Consider the following 14,327-nt stretch of genomic DNA (forward strand, 5'->3'; position numbering starts at 1 on the left):
GACATGCTTTGATGAAAAAGGGGTTGTCGGTCTTGTCTGCAAGCATGACCACGAGAGGCGGAGCTTTGCCGAACACAGTGTCTTAAGAAAATTACATTTAAAAAAGTAAGCGCGAAGCCCACATAAAACTGTTAAAGCATCGATTGCCCTGAAAAATCCAATGAGCTAACGTTAAACTGTAATTCCAAAAGAGTAGATTTTTAGATTTCGATTTTTCCTTTGACCGACCAGTGTTTCCAGGTAGTCTTGTCTGACGTATTAAAAATGGCAGATCTTCAGCCAGCCAAGCTGCCATGTCACGGGTAGGGAAACTTGGATGCGGAGGCTTCGAGATTTATTTGGTTGTGTAAAGTCACACTTGGAGTCGGGGGCAGGAAGTCCACAGACACAACTCTTTATTGCGAAGCAATTTAAAAGTAAAATTAATATGCTTGAAAAAAAAAATACGCCGAAACGTGGCAGTGTACCAGCAGGGAGCAGAGTATCACCAAATCGTGCCTGTGGGACTATCATCAGGGTATTAAAAATGAAGGCCATATTTACTTTTACTGTGTTAGTTTTTAAATATTTTGTCTCAATAATGTATTCTATATAAAAAGTCTGTAAACCCAAACCGGGGAGCATTCTATTTTAGTGAAACCTTAAATCTCCGCTTAAATTGCATTTGATTATTTTTTGGGGGTGATTAACTCAAAACCATAAAAACTCACATGACGCTCCATTCTGTTCATGTGCACAACATTCCAAACTGACCGATATGTGTGGGAGAACTGAAGAACTGATAATCGTTCTTCGACTGGATCCTACTTACATATTGTCACTAGAGAACGCACACATTGCATGTGATTATGAACTTACCATGTTACACATATCCCCTTTTTCACACGGCGCACTGGAGCACAAAAGCTCTAAGTAGTGATTACTCTAGATTCCATCTTACATAATGTCATTTACCTCATTGATGTCACTGCTCCCAACTTGTCTTAACCAGCCTACGAAGATGTAACAGTGACTGTATTGTGCAAAAGTTGTATACTACCAGGGCATGATTTAAGAAGAAAAAAAAAACCAAAACAAAAAACATATGGCCAGACAACAATGCATGGATTGGGTTGGACTCCTTAATTCCCCTCAATCTTTAATCTCATTCGCACATTTCAGAGAATTTTATGCATTCAACGTTGTCGAAATATGCAAGGAAGGCCCCTTTTCTTCTCCGTGGACCACAGAAACAGCGTTGGACCTGTCCGATACCAATTACCTCTGACCTGGAAAATGTGCTCCTCGAAAACTTCAAGCTCTGTGATTTTGTTCTATATATTTTTTTCCATTTTATTTTGTTCATTTTGATTTGATTACATTTTAAATGTACCCTATGTTCAAGCAATTGTGTCAAACTCCAAAACCATCTCAAATTGTTTAATGCCATTTCAGTTTTCACTCAAAATACAACAATGACATGAATTCTTCTTTCAGCAAAATGTCAACACTGTTACATTGCCATGAATGCAACACGACTGTCTGCAATCTCTGCAGGATTTCTTACTCTGAAAAAAATTTCTTCTCTGGGTACATTCCATGTGCAACGAGGGTACCAACTAGGGAGAAAAACGCCACAATTGTCAAGACAGCACGCAGTGCTTTAAACCAGCTTGGGTAAGTGGGCAGCAGTGACAGATCATAGTGAAGCGAGATTCCCAGCGCCATGATAACCATGGTCACTGCAGGAACAATGCTGTCAGCCATGAGCATGGTAACCCAAGCTAGGAGTGAAGGAACCACACTGTTGCTTAGGTTTATCCAGTCAGGTTTGGCCGGGCTGCTCTCAGGTAGGGCGTACCCCCAACGAGCTCCGCCCAGGAAGGAAACGATGGAGACGCTGTAAGCCAACTGAGTATAGGCAAACTCGGGAAGGTAACTTTCAGTGACACCCATGAAGAGAGGAGGGGCAACAAAGGGGATCAGTCCTGCAAACCCAAGCCACAGAGCTGGTTTGGGACTCTTCCAAAAGTCTTTCATGTCATAGCGCAGCAGGTCCAGCTCTCTGGGAGGAGGTTCAGTTTGTTGTCGCTTCTTGAGCCTCACAACAGATGTATGGAAATATTGATTCCTCGCAATAAAAACCAGTGCATGAAATGGGGTGCTCGAAAAGAGCCCGGTCCTCACAGATGCACTGACACCAGGACAATACTTGTCCCAGGAATCCCGAGGCCATTCTGTTGGTGGCCTGGCGAAGGAGGGCCGGCTGACGTGTTGAAGATCTGATCCACCATCAGGAACCTTGATAAGTGCCAATGGCCAACATTTTGGTGTGGGTCGTGCCAAGTGCAACAGCTGAGAAAAGATATATCCAAGTCAAAATTTTACATTTCCAACTCTCATACACATACCGAAGAAGGACCACAAATTGTATATACCTTCTGGGCAGTTACGATGCTTTTTCTTAACTTAACAGACAGCATCTAAAGAAAGATGTAAACAGATCACCCATTTGGTTAAACACATAAATATGCACAATTAAGGTCACATAATTTATTATATGAATGCAAATGAGATTCAACAAAAAACACCTACTATAATGCCCATTAAAAATAAATCGATACGATTATGATGCCTTGTTTGAAATTCAAAATGAAAAGCTTCAAATCATTTGCAATTTATTCACCAGGTAGACATCACATAAAAATGTTAAGAATATTTTTAAAAACTCGATGAGGTCAAACAGCCTGGGTTTTCTAAACGACATGACCGTATACATGGCGCATTTCCGTCAGTTCTCAATTGTTCATTTCACAGTTAAAACAGTATGGTAATCAAGAAAGACAAAATTACCTCTGACTGAGTCCAAAATCATATTATTACCACGACCGTCTACGTTGCTTACTTTCGGTGACACACATCAGATTGGACCACGGTAGGACAGGACAAAATACGTCCGATGTCAAAAACATCCGTGTCAAACAGGTTGTCAAAAACAGAGTTCCCACAAAATAACGAAGGAAAACTCGCAAGCTACGAGAATTAATAACGTATGAATCAAAGTACAGTAAAGCGATAAGATCATTTATAAATTCAGATGCAGAAGTAAATAAAGCGTTTCATTTAGTAGAAGTGATTTTTTTCGCAGATTTTAAAGCTTTTTTTCACCCTTAATCTTAAATTTAATTTAAAAAAATAAATTTCAATTGTCACATGGTTTCTTAACGATTATACAATATCAATGCAATATTACAGTATGCACTCATTTACCATATTCTGATATACAAATAACACTAATCAACACATTTTGACATTTTTTAATACCCAAATCTTTTGTAGATGTTTTTTTGACGACGAATCTGCCGTCGTTTTTTCTCTAGCACACATATTACAGTATTATTATTATGAAGATTATTTTTTTGCTAATAACAATGATAATAATAATAATATATTCAGTAATATTTACGAATTTAGGGTTAGGTTCAACAGCAAGTGATTTTTTTTTCTGATACATCACTATAAATTACAAAGCATGGTAAAAGGTGTATCGCCCCAGTTTTTGCAGGTTAAACTTTAAAAACAAACAAACAATAAAGAAAATATCTCAGAAACCTGATGTTATGGGGAAAAGGTGAATACCTTTTCTTTTGAATCAGCATCAAAAATGCATTTAGGAGCAGATAAAGCTACCTTTGATTAAAGTTTACTGTAATTAGATCCAATAAAGCTGGATCAAAATACTATGCACAGACAAACATGCTCATTTTTTTCCAGCATAGACCAGCATGGTTTTGTTGTGTTTTTATGGTGCTCTTGCTGGTGTCAACAGCAAAAGCAAAACAGCAGCACCAAAAGCAAAACAAAACTGCCAAGATTCAAACAGCCGAACGTTCATTCACTCAACAAAATGTTCTATGCACTGAGCTACAGCCGCCCTGCAGGACCAGCATCTTGCTGGGGCTCAGCCTAGAACTGGTGATAACTGCTGAGCAACTGGTTTTGCTGGTGGCACCAGCTACCAGCAGGGTAACAAGGAAGATCATGTTGGTCTTGCTGGGTGGCTGTGGCTCAGTAGGATGAGGTAGCCCAGTGAACCAAGGCTTGACTGTTAGAATTTTGGCTGTTTTGTTTTGCTGCTGTTTTGCTCTTGCCGGTGACACCAGCAAGGCCAGCCCCACAATAAAATCATGCTCCATGCTTTTTTTTCTCTTTTTTTTGGGGGGCGCTAATGGTGTAGTGGTACACTTGTGTGTGGGCAGCATGGGATCGGTTCTGACTCAGTGACAGATCTGAATTTGAATGGTCATTTGTCGCTATATGTGCCCTGCAACTGACTGCCAACCAGTTCGGGGTGTAGTCTGCCTTCCGCCCAAAATCAGCTGGGATAAGCTCAAGCAGCTTCCCGCGACCCTGTTCAGGGAAAGCAGTGTTGAAAATGCATGGATGGATGGGTCACAGTAAAATCAGCCTCCAAAGTTCGACATCAAGCACACTGCACTCATACTGCCAAGGAAATTGGAACCATTTTTATTGGATACTTTGCAATGCAACAAGGAAAGAAATGGCACAAATGTCTGAACCCATCACCTACACTGATCCCCTGGGATGTCCTCGCAGGCTGCATCCATTGTATGGAGCAGGATCCAGAGCCAGATGTTGTATACTTTCCTCATCCAAGTGGGGGAAAAAAAATCCTTGGGTTGAGGAAAGGATAGTACAGTGGTAGTAGCTCCATTCCATGAGCATTTGTCAAATGTTCAAAAGAATTCATATACGGTGTTGTGTTCTTGACTAATTTTGGCAATTGGACAGACTGTTGTGCATGGAATGACTTATACAATGAAATCATGCTGACATGTTTTGGAGAGAAGAACCATGGGACTGATAACTAATAAGATTTAGATTAGCCAGATCTATTTATTTGGAAAATGTGCCAAATGTAGTCTCATTGTGCTAACAGTAGGTTGCTTGTTCACCACCATAATCATTTGCAAAAATGCACTGAGAAACTTGAGACTACTAAGACATTTGCAATTTGATGAAATCAATGACAAATGACATCCTGTTGTGAAGGATTGCAAGGTGGTTTGGAGATTTGTCCATATTATTTTGAGAATGTCATCTCTGTTTCAAAACATGAGCCAAACTAAAGGAGAAAGACTGTATAATAGGACGAGGGTGTGGCAGCACTGGATCATATCCAGCCCCCTCACACACACATACCACCGCCACAGCCTCGCCACCAGGAAAACTCTGAGGCCCCCACCGTCATTTAAATATGAACCAACTTCAATTAACGGAAGCATATTTTTATTTTGTGCAACTTGCTGGTGCTTGGACACCTATGATGATTTCTATTAGGTGCAAACACTCAGAAATGATACCAGCAACACCACAAGTGAACACCAGGGGACAGTCATACCAAGTTTTCTCCAAGAATCTAGATGTGCTAGGTCACATGGCTTGCTTTTTGGGACTGGCAGAGTCATGCATTATGCATGTGAAAATAGCATTTATTTTTCATTAATTCAAAATATCCATGAAATCGCACAGCAAATAAGCAATTAAAAATAACATACATTACACCAGTTGTAAATTCTTAACAGTGTTGTGACATCATATACATTACACTGTAATCAATTAGTTCTTTTTGCTACACTCTAAAAATAGAATAAATACAGAGGAAATTTCTGCCCAAAGATGATCTCAGCCACGACAACTGTTCACACAGCTCCATCATTCTGAAATACAAACATGATTAAACTTCTCAAGAGCTCTTACCAAAAAACCCCAAAACAAAACCACATACTGTTACCATTTTAAGGATGTCACAAATATCACGGAAAAACAAATATGTGAATATCAAGATGAATGAACATACTTTCAAAAATGTTAACTGTCTAGTGTACTTTGTATATATAAAAAAACAACAACATACTAACCGCACCACAACAGCCACAGCAGTCGCCACATAGAGCTCCCAGCAGCCCATTTATCACTTGCACAGCGCAAAGCGCAATCTGGATTAAACCCATGACGAGCAGAACGGAGAACAGCGAGAGATGCCATGACACCACACCAACTGGCTCGATACATTTTGACCACATGGTCGAGTCGGTCAGGTAGTCACTGCAGATGAAAGAGAAGAATATATTTGACTTGTCTTTGTTATGCACCATAAATTGGTATTGTATGTTTTATGATGTTTTTGCGATGCTATTGTTACCACATAAATCACCCAAGAACAAAATATGACTAAAACAGACAGGCAAAGGCACCATTATGATTTTTGCAGGGTGCACAGGTCAGTTGATACCACTGTGACTTAAATTCCGCAAATTCTTTTTGGCACTTTTTTTCCTCAATAATCATGTGTATTGAACATGCAAAGTTTTTGAGTTCATTCGTTAAAGAGCGGAATAATCTCGTTCGATTAAAAAAAAGCATCTGCATGAAAAGTTTCTGTGGATGACATTGCACATTCACAAAATGTAATTCTCTCACATGTCTGTGTTGTAATATGCAGTATATGGCTGAATTCTATATGATCAATAACTATTCACCATATATCTTTAGGCCAACAAACAACGTCATACCCATCGTTGAAGGGATATGTCCACGTTTGTGTCTCGTTTACTAGAGTCAGACATTCGGGTCCGTGGTTAATGGCAACAGCTGAAACTATAACCGAGTAACCAGCTCCGACAAGACCCACAGCTGCAAACAGTATGGAATTCAGCATCTATTAGGAGAGGGAGGTGAGAATTGACATTTGAATAATCATACTATTCAAAAAAAAAGAAAAAGAGGAAATTACTTCAACATTATTTTTTTTAATGTATACAGTACATTCAACAAGAATACATTAAAAATGGGGGAAAAACCCTATTGAAAACAAACATTATATTTAAAAACATATTCTGTATTTTCGTTAAACTGTTACGGCACTTATAATTAATATTCTGTTCAAAGGTAACCAAAGTATTATCATGCAAAATTCAGTGGTGGCAAGGACTGTTTCAATTTCAATTTTTCACATTTGAAATTGGTTGTGATATGCATATACAGTAAATATTCCCATCCCCGGAATTCTATGGAAAGGAATATCCTTCTCCCGGAATAAAAACCTATGCATTAACATTTTGACTACGATATTACATGTTACCGGAACTTGCGTAAGTGGAAATTCCACTACCCGTAACCCGGATGGAGGTGTAATGCCGCGGGAGCTTAAATACACGTAACACCCACCCGATGCAATGGAAAATACATAACGCTGAAACAAGTTTTCACTTCGCGTTTTTCGATCATCAGATTCTAAACGACGACGTGTAAGTGAGTTTTTATTGCCGTGCGTTTTACTGTAATTGTGAATGCTTTTAACTTTATTCACTTACGTCCTGGAGAACGCGGCACTATCTTAAAAGCAGCACCCACTCGACATGACCGAAGAAACGTGTTCGCTTCGCCGTTTTCATTCATCAGATTCGAAACGAAGACGTGTAAGCGACTTTTTATTGGCGTGCGTTTTACTGTAATTGCGAAAGATTTTAATTTTATTCACTTACGTCGTGTAGATCATCGCATCGAAACGTAGAAGAACTGTAACGACTGGAGCGGAGCGAGTGAAATGCATCCGTTTGAGCGAGGCTGGACACAAAGTTAAAAAGATCCAGCAGACACTTGGAGTCGGAAAGACGCAAATCTACGAAACTTTAAAAAACAAGGCATCGATTCAACTCCTGATGACAAGCCACCATCCAGCAAGGAAGCAATACAAATGGCAACAAAAATCCTTCAGTATGCACAAGAATTCACAGACATCGGTGATCAACGGGACAGTTACTTGCAACTAGCAAGAAAACTGTATGACACGCAGGCAAACATTCTCATAAACCAAAGAATGCATCCAACAAAACAATCCAAAATACACATTTTTTTCCCAAGACAGAAAAAATAAACATGAAAATACTGTACGTATTTTACTGTTGTGATTTTTTTTTTTGGATACCCCTGTATTGCAGTTTTTGTTATATAAACAGTTTTTGGACAGTATATTTTTGTATTTTATTGATTGTGTTGTTACACGTGCATTTTGTCAACATACTTGCAGGTTCATAAAGGACATGTACCATGCTCATTTCCCAAATGAGGAATTTCTGTTATCAGGACAAATTGGACAGCGCAAACACGAGTCTGTACTAGAGAATATTTACTGTACTGTATCACATCGTGGCTTTGGAGCGTCACTGCAAGATGGACAACAACTTGGAGAAACTGGAATCCATGCTCAAATATTGAAAGAAATCGCGGATTTGGCTGATTAACGCCATTTAAGAGACACAAGCCACAGACTCAAGGCTGTCTGAAATTGTTGGGCAGCCTGCTACCAAAAACAACATCTGCTATTATGAGTACCTGGTAATGCCGTTCGGCCTCATCAACGCCCCTGCGGTATTCCAGGCACTCATGAATGACATACTCCGCGACATGCTTGACCGGTTTGTTGTGGTCTACCTTGATGACATTCTCATCTTCTCCAGGTCTCTAGAGGAGCATGTGCAACACGTGCGGCAGGTTCTCAAGCGACTCCTTTGTAACCGGCTCTTTGTCAAGGCTGAGAAATGCCAGTTCCATTCAGACTCTATTGAGTACCTTTGTTTCATCCTGGAAGGTGGCAAGACGCGAGCAGATCCTCGTAAGATACAGGCGGTAGTGGACTGGCCTGATCCCACATCTCGGAAGGAACTACAGAGCTTCCTAGGGTTTGCTAATTTCTACAGGAGGTTTATCCGTCACTACAGCAGCTTGGCTGAACCCCTCACCAGTTTAGCCTCCCGGTCCCAACCGTTTGTTTGGTCCCCTACAGCTCGCTCCGCTTTCCAGTTGCTCAAGGAGAGGTTCACCAGTGCCCCCGTTCTTCTCCGTCCTGACCCCAAAAGACAGTTCATTGTGGAAGTGGATGCCTCCGACACCGGGGTGGGGGCTGTGCTCTCTCAATGGTCGGAGACTGACCAAAAGGTTCACCCCTGTGCGTTCTACTCCCGTCGGTTCCTTCCTGCTGAGGTGAACTACGACTTTGGGGACCGTGAGCTGCTGGCGGTGGTGGCTGCTTTGGGGGAGTGGCGCCACTGGCTGGAGGGAGCAGAGCAGCCATTTACCATCTGGACGGACCATAAGAACCTGACATTTATCCGGGCTACCAAGCGCCTCAACGGTCGACAAGCGCGGTGGGCCAACTTCCATGGTCGGTTTGACTTTATACTTACCTATCGTCCTGGTTCTCGCAACTCTAAGGCAGACGCCCTTTCCCGACAACACCCACAGGAGCCTGCTACAGAGGAACCCCTCCCCATCCTCCCTGAGACAAGGGTGATAGGCATGGTAACTATGCACCTGGAGGCTGCTGTCAAGCGTGCTTTACGCTCTCATCCTGCTCCAAGCAACGCCCCTCCTCGCCGTCTGTTTGTTCCGAACATTGTTCGCTCTCGGGTACTCCAGTGGGGCCATGCTAGCCGGTTTGCTTGCCACCCAGGTGTCCATCGTACCTACACCTTCCTGGCTCTGAGGTTCTGGTGGCCCACTGTGAGGAGAGACGTTAAGGGATTTGTCACGGTCTGCACTGTCTGCGCTCGCAGCAAGGCTTCCCACCCGGCACCTGCAGGTCTGCTGCAGCCACTTCCTACGCCCAGTCGGCCCTGGTCCCATGTGGCAGTTGACTTTGTGTCTGGACTTCCCCCTTCTGAAGGTAACACTGTGATCCTAACCGTGGTGGACCGTTTCAGCAAGGGAGTTCACCTGGTGGCCCTGCCTAAACTACCGTCAGCCTCCGAGACTGCTGAGCTCCTCATGGCCCATGTGTTCCGCCTGCATGGTCTTCCCAAGGATGATGTCTCGGATCGAGGACCCCAATTCGTCTCCCGTGTATGGCAGGCATTTTGCAAGGGGTTAGGCGCTTCTGTTAGTCTCTCCTCAGGATATCATCCCCAGACTAACGGACAGACTGAGAGGATGAACCAGAGCGTGGAGTCCGCCCTTCGTTGTGTGACTGCGAAGAAGCCTGCCTCCTGGAGCCGGTTTCTTCTCTGGGTTGAATATGCTATCAACTCCCTGGTCTGCTCCACCACCGGCTTCTCACCCTTCGAGGTATCTCTGGGGTACCAGCCACCCATCTTCTCTGCACAGGAGTCTGAAGTGGCAGTTCCTTCAGTGCAGAACCACCTGGATCACTGTCGCCGTGTCTGGGAGGTCACCCAATCCGCTCTGCTCCGTGCGACGGAACGTGCTAGTCGTGTTGCCAACCGTCGTCGTCGTTCAGCACCGGCTTACCGACCTGGGCAGAAGGTGTGGCTGTCATCCAAGGATCTTCCTCTTCATTCAGGTGACAAGAAACTCAACCCCCAGTTTGTTGGGCCCTATGTGATCCAGAAGGTGCTCGGTCCTGCAGCAGTGCATCTGAAGCTCCCTCCCTCTATGAAGATCCATCCTGTTTTTCATGTGTCTCGGGTTAAACCTGTCTCTGTCGGCCCCCTGTTGCCTCCGACCCTGGCCCCGCCTCCCCCCGAGTTTGTGGACGGGCACCCCCAGTGGAAGGTCCGTGAACTGCTGGATGTCCGGCGCTGGGGGCGCGGATTCCAGTATCTGGTTGACTGGGAGGGCTACGGCGTGGAAGATCGGAGCTGGGTCTCTTCCCGGCTCATTATGGACCCTGTCCTGATCACTGAGTTTCATCGTGCCCATCCCGGCAGGCCTGGCAGGTCGCCGGGTGGCTCCCGTAGGGGAGGGGGTACTGTTAGGGAGGGGCCAGCCAGGCAGCCTCCTCAGCCAGGGTGCTCTGCACCTCACACCTGAGACTCGTCAGCTCATCACCCACCTGTTGCCTATCTGCTCGTTTGGACTGGTACAAATTGACTCACAGACCATTCCTCAGTGCAAGTTCATGCCGTCACCACGCCAGTGGACTCTGTTGCCATCTCCTGCAGCTTCTTGTTCCTTGTGTGGACATTTCCTTGTGGACTCCTCGTGCTTCTCCCTGAGTGACTTTGTGAAGACGTTTCAATAAACTACGCCAAGTGTTGGCTTCAACGATACCTGCCTGTTGTCGTGCTATTGGGGTCACATCCAAACCCTAACAGCGCGTTTGGCTGCCACTGCTCAACCCGTATTGTGTTTTGTTGTTTTTGTTATTGTAAAGTGTTCTTGCTTGGGTGTCTTGAAAGGCGCTTATAAATAAAATGTGTACTGCTGTAGTATGTAGTCCACATACACTTACACAGTGTAAAGGGGGGGGGGGGGGCGCATGGGGGGGGGGGGTAGCAAACCTCCTTCGTGGCTTTTCCCTGATCGCGGCCGGCTCCCGTAAGTGAGAGTCTCTCAGTTACGGGAGCCGGCCGCGATCAGGGGAGGCAGGTGAGGCAGAGCCTCACCTCTGAATGCGCATTGCATTGCGCAATCATCACAAACTGGGTCGATACGTGCAACTGGCTCGTGCTGCTTGCCGTATATCTGCATGTCGCAAATATAATATTTAGCCAATTGAATAAGCTACCCTTTTTTGCTTTATATACTATATTTGTAAATCTGACACCAAAAGAGTCAGTGCCTCACCAACCATGCACATCACCGCACACCACTACTACAGAGATAATACATACCCTGTACTAAATATGAACAAACCTGAGATTGACCAGCATCCCAAAGCAAACTGTGTTTGACGTCGAGTTTCCACTATTTTGTATACAGCAACACATTATTTCATAGATTTGAACTGTGAATGAACCCAAGTTTACAATTTTGCTCTCTTGAGAAAAGTTGCCAGGAAACTGGAAGAATAGTAGTTGCAGTCTTTTAGATAATTTCTTGGCTTTTCAGAATCACCACGATAAACATTTCTATGGACGGAACTGGAAATATGAAACACCTCACCGCAAACCTCCTCCCACAGCTTTCATTGCCACAGCAACCACAGCAGTCATTGTTCTTCAGACCAAGGAAGACCAGGGCAGGGAAAATCATCTGCCATCAATAAAGACAAAGCTGTTTTCGAATACATATTTTTGTAGTTTTAAGTAGTAGTTTGAAGTTTCTTATGCATTGTTCAGAATATTTCATAGACACAAACACATACACGTGTTCAAACACATACTCACCATGATGAATGCTGTTTTTGTACCAAGTAATGCACACTTTATTGATTTTAATTTTCATGGTAAATACATATCCAAAAGTAACACAGGGAAGACAATTTGAGAAGTAAGATCAGGTCTAGAGAATGCAGAAGTCAGTATAAAGCTGGATCACAACGAAACATAAATGAACAGAAAAAAAGGACAAATGCTGAAGCTCAAGAAGTACACAAAAAAAATGGTGTGTTGAATTTTTATCCAGTTTTATTTTGTCAAGGGGTGGCACAAAATAGAATCACTTAGATTTAGAAAATTTTCTATGGTAAAAGTAGATGTATTTTTCATCCATCCATTTTCAACACTGCACAGGGTCACGATTGCTTGAGCCTTTCTCAGCTGACTTTGGGCAAAGACAGACTACACCCTGAACTAGTTGTCAGTCAGTCATAGGGCACATATAGAGATGAATAACCCTTCACACCCACATCCACACCATCACTGCGTGGGAGCCGATCCCACGCTGCCTCCACACAAATCAGCCGAGTGTACCACTGCACCATCAGCGTAGATGTACAGTATAGTCAACATTAAAAAGATATCTGGCTCTAGATGATTTGAATTTCGGGCAACCACTTGACGAAATAAAATTGAGTAAATTCAACACAACATTTTTTATCACTGTATGATGCCTCTGACATAAAATGTAAATATTACAAGTGGAATGGTGCTAAACATTTGCCATAAATATAACGCACTTACCAAAACTCCAGAGCCAAGAATTCCTCCAAAGTACCACACCTCTTCAGTGATCTTGTCCTTGTCTATGATCTCCCCACCAGGAAAGAAGAGAAGGATGTTGCATAGCACACACACAATTACCAGGGGTATCAAACTGATCCCCAGACACTTGGCAAAGCCCCCAGAACACATTGTGGTCGTCTTGAAACCCCAAATGCTGCGACGTACAATTTCTGAGGCTGGAAGAACCTTTGCCTTGCGCTTCAAAAACAGAGAATGTTCAATGTTATGCACATCAAGGAACCACGTAAAAATAAATACATTAATTTATAAAAAAAGGAAAATTCAAGCAGTTCATCTTTTTGAGCTGCTCTGTTACCTAAAAATGCAACCTTTGAAATGAAATACAATATCAAGACATACCAAATATTTCCTCGATGTGACCTTGTCCACATGTACACTTCAACACAGGATGGAGGATGTTAGATTTCAGCCTTTATAGCTCCCCACCTTGTTTTTCGTGTGACATCAGTGCTTTTTCAGGCGCAAGCTGCAATAAAGCAGTCACACGTAGTAACACACACTCACAAACATGCATACACTTGCTCGTGGTTTCATGCAAATACACACCACCCACCGATGAAGGGTGGCATATCACTGTGTGTATAGAGAAACCTTTGTGAAGACACAGTGGTTAATAATCTACCATTTGTTTTTTTTTTCTACGGTAGAAAGAGAAAGACATTTGATCAATAAAGTGGACCTCTCTTGGTCGAACACAGGCAGTATGCCTCACGATGAGTCACATTGATCTGACCAACAGATAAACTTGAGGTCTGTCTTGTCTTTATAATATTATCTGAAGCCTATTGATTAAAGTGAGACGTCCAGGTCTTGTATTAAACTTTAACACAACACATCGTGACTGTAAACTATGTAGAATAACTAGTAAAATTGCTTTGGATTGGATTGGTGTAATGTCTCACAGTGTATGTATGGCATTCATGGGCATAATTTTTTACATATTTGTTAGCCCCTCATGAAAAATGCAAACACAAGTTCCCTGAAACTATTTATAGACCCAGTAACCGACATTTCTTCATGTGCAGTGCATCTGGCAATCATACTCTGAGTAAAACCAATCAATTTGGCTGACGGACAACTGAAACTACAGTGTGTGCCAACACACAAGTCTCTGACCAATTTTTTAGACGACCAATATATGGTGCTATTAAATAAATTTTAAGATGGATTGTACATTTGTGCATATTTTAATCCTCAATATAGCCATCTATTTTCTGTACCACTTTTTCTAAAATACTGACACTCTTGCACTCATTTTACTTAGTCCATAGATCTTGTCTTTAGTGTGTGTGTGTGTGCGTGTGTGTGCGCGCGCGCGCGTGTGTGTGCGTGTGTGTGTCTGTATAGAAGAGCCGCAGAGGCAGATTGCATGAAACCATCAATCCACAGTCACAGGTATGC

General features: G+C 42.9%; 2 protein-coding genes across 4 annotated transcripts; both read right to left on the reverse strand.

Moving 5' to 3' along the window:
• Positions 1-1,403: 1,403 nt before the first annotated feature.
• On the reverse strand, positions 1,404-2,942 carry LOC147201992 (transmembrane protein 69-like). Its single transcript, XM_086115707.1, has 3 exons — positions 2,833-2,942; positions 2,418-2,462; positions 1,404-2,334 (listed from the first exon to the last, which is right to left on the reverse strand). The coding sequence occupies exons 2-3, from the start codon at positions 2,460-2,462 to the stop codon at positions 1,543-1,545; spliced, it is 837 nt and encodes a 278-aa protein (XP_085971833.1). The 5' UTR covers positions 2,833-2,942; the 3' UTR covers positions 1,404-1,542.
• Positions 2,943-4,483: 1,541 nt separating this feature from the next.
• On the reverse strand, positions 4,484-13,480 carry tm4sf4 (transmembrane 4 L six family member 4). Of its 3 annotated transcripts, none has more exons than XM_086116051.1 (6): positions 13,353-13,480; positions 12,864-13,103; positions 11,905-11,994; positions 6,576-6,721; positions 5,922-6,108; positions 4,484-5,720 (listed from the first exon to the last, which is right to left on the reverse strand). In XM_086116051.1, the coding sequence occupies exons 2-6, from the start codon at positions 13,032-13,034 to the stop codon at positions 5,703-5,705; spliced, it is 612 nt and encodes a 203-aa protein (XP_085972177.1). In that variant the 5' UTR covers positions 13,035-13,103; positions 13,353-13,480; the 3' UTR covers positions 4,484-5,702. The 3 variants fall into 3 exon arrangements, with proteins under 3 accessions (XP_085972177.1, XP_085972178.1, XP_085972175.1); XM_086116052.1 differs by having other exon boundaries at positions 5,927-6,108; positions 13,266-13,473; XM_086116049.1 differs by having other exon boundaries at positions 13,266-13,472.
• Positions 13,481-14,327: the final 847 nt, after the last annotated feature.

Source organism: Hippocampus guttulatus, chromosome 7 (genome assembly GCF_054856545.1).
Source record: "Hippocampus guttulatus isolate MCC_2025c chromosome 7, RoL_Hgut_1.0, whole genome shotgun sequence".
Taxonomy (NCBI): domain Eukaryota; kingdom Metazoa; phylum Chordata; class Actinopteri; order Syngnathiformes; family Syngnathidae; genus Hippocampus; species Hippocampus guttulatus.

Bases quoted from the DNA above. Each gene is read 5' to 3' on its own strand.
- LOC147201992 (XM_086115707.1), bottom strand. From the start codon at position 2,462: ATGCTGTCTGTTAAGTTAAGAAAAAGCATCGTAACTGCCCAGAAG. The intron at 2,335-2,417 runs GTATATACAATT...ATCTTTTCTCAG, and splicing joins GCATCGTAACTGCCCAGAAG to CTGTTGCACTTGGCACGACC.
- tm4sf4 (XM_086116051.1), bottom strand. From the start codon at position 13,034: ATGTGTTCTGGGGGCTTTGCCAAGTGTCTGGGGATCAGTTTGATACCC. The intron at 11,995-12,863 runs GTAAGTGCGTTA...TATTGATGGCAG, and splicing joins TTCTTGGCTCTGGAGTTTTG to ATGATTTTCCCTGCCCTGGT. The intron at 6,109-6,575 runs GTATGACGTTGT...TTTCATCTGCAG, and splicing joins ACATATCCCTTCAACGATGG to TGACTACCTGACCGACTCGA.